Raw genomic sequence first — 7,825 nt, forward strand, 5'->3', positions numbered from 1 at the left:
CAAAATATAATTTATTGGTACATGTAAACACAAAATGTATACAGAATTTACAGGGTACAATACAGTACTTTGGGTATTGGCAAGTTGTCACATTCTTTTCTGTGTAAACATATACTCTTTCTTACAGGTGCGATAAAAAAGCTTTTCAGCTTAATATACAAGCATAGCAAAAGTGCTGATGATATTGCTATTGTTATCAATGCTGTATTTTACAGATCGTTATAGCTCTGTCTCCTTTATGTTGCTCTTGGCTGGAGTTTGTGCCGGGCTTCGAGGTTGAGAATCCTGCTCTTTATTTTCACTCTCTGTTGCTGCCATCGCAGAAGTGTTTATCACTGAGGTTATCGCTGTTGGTGTTTCAACGACATACTGCGTGAATGCCGTGTTGAAGATCCCTGTGAGAGAGGGAGAGAGAGAGAGAGAGAGAAAGAGAGTGTTTCACAATCAATGATTCATCACAGAGACAGGTTGCCACCCTGTTTCTATGGAAAGACGAGTGTGTCATTAGAGACTGTGCTTGGCAGCAAGCGAGGTTGAATTTTTCCCAAGGCTGCCAACACTGAGCAAACATGCCTCCCAGCCATGTTATACTGAGCTTCATTCATTTCCTAAAACTGAAAGTTGCATTTGATGATTTGATAAATTAACTTACGACTTATAGCACAACATTTCTGTAAATTATCCATGTCCTAACTCACAAAGCATGTCATGGGAAAGAGAGGAATTCAAATAGTTGTAGGTGGATTACAGTCTCTGCTGGCACAAATGTATTTCAGTACATTTCCATGTTGCCTCTGATCAGAGGCTTTAATTAAAAGGCGTGCTGAATCATCTGCTTACCTCTCCTTCTTTGTCCTTGGGAGTTCTTGTCTTCCTGGCTTGACTTTGATTTACTACTCTCCTCGGATTGATCCGACTCCTCATTTTCTGTAACAATAAAAACTGTCACATGTTTTCTTTAAACAAAAATACATTCAAAAAATTCAAAAACACTTGCAGCATTGTGGTGTAACTACTCCATAGTCTATGTATTTTACGCTTTTACTGATGTTTTAGATCACACATGAAGCAGAAGACCATGTAAGCATAACAGAATCACTTGAGAAACTTAATAATAATGAGATTATTATCTGTGAGATAATAATGTGAGATTTGCCTCACTAATGTAAGGCCCTGACATAAGTTCAAATGGCAGCTTCAGTCTGATGTTGTTGGTGTGATTAGATGCAATGCAGAAACTGGGAATGTGGTCTGCTCACCTCTCTTCCAGGTGATGTGTGCCCTTCTCAGCTTGATGGCAAAAAAAATGACTACCACCAGTAGGCCGGCGATCAGGCAAGTCACCAGAAAAACCAGCAATGAGGAATTTCCTTTAGTTCCTTTCTGCATGTTTGAGTCATTAACGCTTCCTGGGAATAGACACAATGCTGGTTAGTTTGTTCAGCAAAACTTTAGTTACTGTAAGCCGAGTACACATTTTTATCTCATTGTTATCTCATTATCTTTTTCATACCAGAACAACTGAACTTTAGTCTGAGCCATGCAGGCATCTGATAATGTTGACAGTGTGACCTTACCTGTTCTGTTTCCCTCTGTCTGGTTGTAGGATATGATCTCCTCTGTTGTCTCAGACACAAATGTCCAGCCTTTAAGGGGTCATGAGAAAGAAAGTCACAGTAAATATCACAAACTTAAATAAGTTGCTGCAGTCTATGTCAACCCTGTTTTCTAAAAGGAACAACTCAGTTGTGTTTGTTCAGAATAACCACTAGGTGGGATCAGACAGACGTTTGTAAAGAATAGTTTTGCAGATACTCCTACAGTACACTGGATGGAAAGCATACCTGTTGTGGCCGTTGAATTACTGATGGTATCATTCCTTGTCCTGGTTGAGGCCGACAATACAGAGGTTGTTGAGTCATCTAAAAGAAATGAAGATGTATAGATAAATAAGCCTCATAAGAATCTAGAAGTCAGAAATGTTTTTTTTTAATAATTTCCCTAATTCATGATAGCAAGCAGATAACCGAATTTCATTCAAAAAGATTGGAACTATGAGGTTCTGTGTAACTTTTCATGTCAAAATTGATTCATCTTTGACATATTATCTTTATGTTTTTAAAGGTTCAAACCTCTGAATTTAAATATTCAAGAAAATGGAAACAGCATTTTTTTCGAACTGAGATCTCAAATATCTCATGATGATCTGTACAGTATATCTCAGAAAGTCACTTCAACTGCATGTAGCCTCACATTTCCATCCCCAGAGTCTATGAATACATCAAACATAATTCAGTTTCGCACTATACTCTTGACACTTCCGTCACAGGAAGCTCTTCTAGTGGTATTACGACTAGAGTGGTTGTTAAGTGCCTGATCTAAATGCACTAGCGAAAGCTGAGTGGCTGTAGTTTCCATCCCACAGGCTGACAGGCTGTTTAATATTATACACGTGTCATACAAAGCCATAAATACGGGAGGTAGCATAGTGGAAAACCATTTAAAGTCCATTTATCCTTCCATATTTGTGATGTAAAGTTTACTTTCCTTTTTTAGATAATGTACAGTTAAATAAATTCATGTAGACATTGTTATGTTTCATGGATATTGAGCATTTAAGGTGTATGCCATCTGATGTGGAATATTTTGTAACTTGAAGATCATGTGACATCCAAATCAAATGCAAAAGAAAACAGTTTCATTTACCATGGGTGCTTAGATGTGAGCCTGTGGATGTATCAGGGTTCAGAGGTGGTTTAGTGGTTGTTATGACCGTCTCTGGCTCATTGGAGGGGACAGTTGATAACTTTATGGAGCTCTCTGATGAAGGCCTGTTCACGTCTCTGGTTGTGAGGTACCGTGTTGTTCTCCCTGGTCTGAACCAGCCAGTTGTTGTTCTTGGGACCTCAGTTGACCCCTGAGGCTGGGTTGTGGGTGAAGTGGTTGTGGTTGTCCGCTGGGGGGTTGGTGCTGTGACAAAGAGGGGAATTACATTATTGATAAGGAGAAACAGTATTCAATTATTGGAAAATCAAAGTGAGAATTCATGCTGACATTTCAATAACCGACAAGTCACACATCTGTTTTCATTACAATACAGGAAACAACACCATTTGCAACATACAGAAAGAGGAAATACAGGGGCTGTTTTTTTTTATTTTTGGTCGGTCAAGTTTCACAGTCTGGCGCTTTAGACAGTGTCATGGAGTAACTCATGAGAAAAATCCCTCTCCAGTGCTTTCCCTGTTTTGTGACGACACAACTACGTTTTCACTGTTCCTCAAACATCGCCATTTATGCAGAAGTACTTTAAAGTAAACAAGCGTTGGTTAATTCATGGGTCGTTTTTACAAATTTTTCTCTGCTGGGGAAATCTTTGACCCAAGACCTTCCGAAGTTGTGGTCACTAAAATTGGAGCTAGTGGTGAGATTTATTTTTAGATGAAATGAATTGTACTCACATTTTTTGCCAATTTTGACAAAGTTCATCAGAGGTTGTGAGTGCAGAGCTGGGTGGCGAACAAGGCATTTCACAGTGACTCTGTTCTCCACAGGGCGAAGGTGTAACGTATCTATTGTGACATATTTTTTGTCTTCACGATGGGCTTCGGCTTGACCTGTGGAATAGGACAGATGTCATTAGTATCAGTTTCTAAGCAGGTGGATTAGCTGGCAGGGGTTGCCAAGATCCATCATATCATACTTTAATCTGTGACATTCAAAATTTAAAAAAAAGATGAGTAGGACTATATATTTGTAGAAGTGTTAAATTCTGTCAAATTTTAAAGGTTATGGTCGTCATCGGGGCTTTAACACCTACCAACCCACCATAAGTGGGTAAACATTACGGTAAATGAGGCAGGTGAGATCATCAAGAAATGAGCCCACTCTGTGGTTTCTGAATCTAATTTTGATACACCTACAAACGTGCAACTGCAATGGCCAGTAAAAAGAGCTGGGTGTTCAGAAATAATGAGAGGTGTCCAAACATACTGTTTTTTTCATAAGTGTGTATTGCACCATGCACAAAACTACTGGATAAAATAAAACCTGAATTAGAAGGTCATATAACTTGTTTCATCTGTCGGCCTTGTAAACACATATTTTCCTCTACGTTTTGGCCTCTCATCCACACAGAAACGAGTTTGCACCTGCTAAAAACCTTCTAAAGTACAGATTTTTCAAACCTCCACGTACGGTGTATCTGTGTGGACAAGTAAAATGGAGCATTTAGGAGATGTTTTTGCTTAAAGCTAATAAAACAACAATGGTGGACTGGGTCCATGTCATTGGTTCGACATCCCATTAGTCCGACTGTCCACGGTGCTGAACGGCTTGCGGCGGGCGTATGGTGCGCCGCGACCGGCTTGAGGCAGAGCAGGCTCACGGCTTATGTGTTTGGAACAATGAGTTCGGAACAATGAGTTTAATATGGTCGGAACAATGGGCTGTCGAACCAATGGGCAGTTCCCGGTGGGCTACTGGTTTGCGTACTACGTTTTGTTAGCACTGCTTGGTCTTATGACTTCTTAACACTTAAACTTAGTATTACTGCACCACTTCACAGATGAATGGAGGCATCTGATGTTTTTGCTCCACCTCAGTGTCTGCTGTTAAAAGTCTACCATAAACGGCAGTTTAGGATCATCAGGACCGGCCAAACCAGCTGATGGTGGGACAATTTCCAGAGTGGAATTGTTGTTGATGAGCAGTGGAAGGAAATCTTTTGTATTGATATGTTGTAAAATGAAGGTCATGTGGACAGAATTATTTTTTAAAACAGAGTGTGAAAATATCTTTTCAAACACATGTAGACAAGGCCTTAAAAAAGCTGTGACAGTCTGTACTGTCTGCAGGATAAAAATGTCTCATTGAGCAGAGTGCAGACCAGCACTAAGAGAACTAAATAGAGAATAGCAGTGTGCAAGATACAAAACCACAAACATGCAGCTAAAAATGGCAGCCGATGTGGCTTTGTGTGTCAAATTCATGTTACAGTACCTTCATGCCTCACTTTGGTTTGCTTCTTCATAACAATGTAGCTTAGCGGTTTACTCTAAGTTCACAGCTTCAGTTATTACAAACTTACCAAAAAGTTCAGGCCCATCATCCAGTTTCCAAAAGATCTGGGGAGGATAGTGGTTTGCCTCAGCAGTGCATTTTATGACAAAGTTTCCGTCATGCTTTGCCACTTTCATCCTGGGATGGCCTTTAAAAAAATCAACATAAGAGCAAATGTTATGATCATGAAGTGTTCATGACACTAACAATACAATGCTTATGGTGAGTCATAAGGTTATAGCTGCAGTAGTAATGTTACGTTAGTATCATATTGTGACAAGCTTCTGTGAGCCAGTCAAGTACAGCATTACTCTCACCTAACACTGTCACCTCCACTTTCCTCTCTGTTGTGTGGTCGCCATACTGAGAGCAGGTGTAGTTGCCACCATCTTTGAAGGTGACACTGGAAATACTGACGGTGAATTCTGACGCAGACAGTTTGATGATGCTGTAGCGCTTGTCCTTTAAAGCTGGGGGGGAGGGGAATTAAAGAGATGTTTAATGTCTTTAATTCGAAAAAGAATCTTGTAACTTTGGCTCTAAACATGAGACATTTATGTCACTGCTTATACAACAGTAGTTGTGATAGAAACAAAAGGTTTGTCACCTTCACCTCTGATGCGATTGAAGAACATAACATATCCTTCAGGGTTCTTCCAGTCCACATTGTTTTTGTGAGCATTAGTAAGTGGGCAGTTTAAGATGAGCGTCTGACCTTTATTCACAGTCATGTGCCGCCACACCGCAAGTGAAACTGTAATCACAAATATAGGAACATCAATTTCCTTGAAAATTCACAGTGGGAACTCAACATTATTTCCACAACATAGAGTTTGATCATACATGTAACATTCTATGGAATGACCCCAGTTTGAAGCAGCTCCCCCTCTACTCTTTACAAACTGAATGTTCCACTGGAATTATAAAGTGAAGTCAAGAGCAGTCAAAGTATGTTTCCCTCCCTCGCACACAAAGGTGTCCGAAGGTTGAAACCCTGTTTCTCACGGGTTGACTCATCTGTTCCTGTCTGTGCCACTGGCCTGGGACTGTGTGTGTGTGTGTGTGTGTGTGTGTGTGTGTGTGTGTGTGTGTGTGTACTGCAACCTTAAAACAAGCAGCCCCCCTGTGACACACATAAGGTATTTCTGATGTGACAGGAAGTAATGTGGTCAGTTACTTCATGGTGAAAGAGAAAGTAAGAGAAATGCAGTGGGTTGTTAACGGGGGCTCTGGGTGCTTTTTCTTTCCTGTGGGGTGAGAATGACGAGCTGTTTGGAAAACACATTTGTGGGGGCATAATGACACTAGCAGTGAGGACAGTGGGCTTAAGGATCAGAGGTCATCAAGACTTTTAACACGCGTGGGTTGTGTGTTAGATATGACATTATTTCAACCAACAATGGAACAAATGTATGAAAACCACAGAATTGCACTCTGACACACACTTGTGACGGCACAGAAACATGTTTTTGAGAGTTTTTTTTCCAGACTTAAAAGACTGTGTATGAGACATTTTCTTTTCCTTTTTTTTAAAGCCTGATTTGTAAAGAACATTTAATTTCACAGGAAATGCCACATGCAATGTAAAATATATACATCTCATAAGAGAAAACAATGTGATGTGTGCAGTGTATATTCATATAAAAGCATGCATGCATACATTCATATATATACTGTATTAGAATGTGGCAGACTGATATGTCTTAAATAACTGAATGAAATATGACAAAATGAAATAAAACATGGGGAAACTGGATGGGAATTCAAATGAGGATGCAGTTCATCACCACTACAGATGACTGAATCCAGAGTTGGAAATTAGCAACAGCCTCCAGCCAAATGGCTGGTAAGATATGCAAGCTGTTTCACTCACAAGCCAAAAAAACCCAAAACAATGGTAATTTACTGAGTGGCTGGTAGATTTTGAAATCCAAAAGTTAATTTCCAACCCTGACTGAATCAATAGCTTCACACATAGAACATACAAATCTAATGCTTTAAAAGCATGAGCCCAGGCAACAGTGCTTTTACTGAGGTCACACTTTACAAAAATCACACTTTGCCATAGAGAGTAAAGTATTATATCTAAGTAGTCAAAAGCAAAGTCATCACTTCCAGTAGCTTTATCTGCCATTTTTAATAATCAGATTCAGTTCATCGTCCAACTCTGAGCATTAGCTACTTTTCATAACAAAGTATATTAGTCAACAAGCATTGAAAGTAAAGGACTCACCCTGTATGAGTAACACGAAGATGCAGAGCTGCAGCTTCAGTTCCATCTTTGTCTGTCACTAACAATCACACTTCAACTCTGCTGCGCTTCCTCTTCTCTTGTTCTATTTGTACTGCTCTGAGGGACCTTCCATGACATCAGCCCCGTGGTTTCCACAGATCCGTTGGTTCAAGAGATTCTCATGTGATACCTAAAAGTACCAGGTTAATAGTTCAAGATTCTTACTTTAGCTCATGTTTCTGAAACTGAATGTTGCAGTTACCAGTAATACTCCCCAACAATATTTTATTGATTTAATAAAAAAGATGAAAATATGTAATGTTAAGTATCTTTTTTTTTTTGGATACTTTTTCTTTATTGGATTTTTGAAAATGTAACATAAATCTCCCAAAAGAGGAGACAAATAAACACAAACACTAGAAAAAGAACATGTTGGATTGCCATGTCTCTACAGTTTGTTCCTATATTATCAGTGTGGTAGTCCTTATCCTGTCGTCGATGTGTAGATAGTCCATTTCTTCCATTTTTCTC

The 7,825-nt window shown here is 39.5% G+C and overlaps 1 protein-coding gene across 2 annotated transcripts; it reads right to left on the reverse strand.

The window, feature by feature from the left end:
* On the reverse strand, positions 1–7,365 carry LOC125897980 (cytotoxic and regulatory T-cell molecule). Of its 2 annotated transcripts, none has more exons than XM_049591552.1 (11): positions 7,295–7,365; positions 5,675–5,815; positions 5,379–5,531; positions 5,090–5,209; positions 3,462–3,617; positions 2,707–2,970; positions 1,845–1,922; positions 1,578–1,646; positions 1,260–1,409; positions 841–927; positions 1–395 (listed from the first exon to the last, which is right to left on the reverse strand). In XM_049591552.1, the coding sequence occupies exons 1-11, from the start codon at positions 7,338–7,340 to the stop codon at positions 220–222; spliced, it is 1,440 nt and encodes a 479-aa protein (XP_049447509.1). In that variant the 5' UTR covers positions 7,341–7,365; the 3' UTR covers positions 1–219. The 2 variants fall into 2 exon arrangements, with proteins under 2 accessions (XP_049447509.1, XP_049447508.1); XM_049591551.1 differs by having other exon boundaries at positions 5,669–5,815.
* Between the last annotated feature and the right edge of the window lie 460 nt (positions 7,366–7,825).

The sequence above is a fragment of the Epinephelus fuscoguttatus genome, linkage group LG12, assembly GCF_011397635.1.
Source record: "Epinephelus fuscoguttatus linkage group LG12, E.fuscoguttatus.final_Chr_v1".
NCBI lineage: Eukaryota > Metazoa > Chordata > Actinopteri > Perciformes > Serranidae > Epinephelus > Epinephelus fuscoguttatus.

Coding starts and splice junctions, on each gene's coding strand:
- LOC125897980 (XM_049591551.1), bottom strand. CDS start 7,340: ATGGAACTGAAGCTGCAGCTCTGCATCTTCGTGTTACTCATACAGG. Junction 1,647..1,844: donor TAATTCAACGGCCACAACAG/GTATGCTTTCCA, acceptor GACCCCTTAAAG/GCTGGACATTTGTGTCTGAG. Junction 396..840: donor CCAAGGACAAAGAAGGAGAG/GTAAGCAGATGA, acceptor CCTCTCTCACAG/GGATCTTCAACACGGCATTC.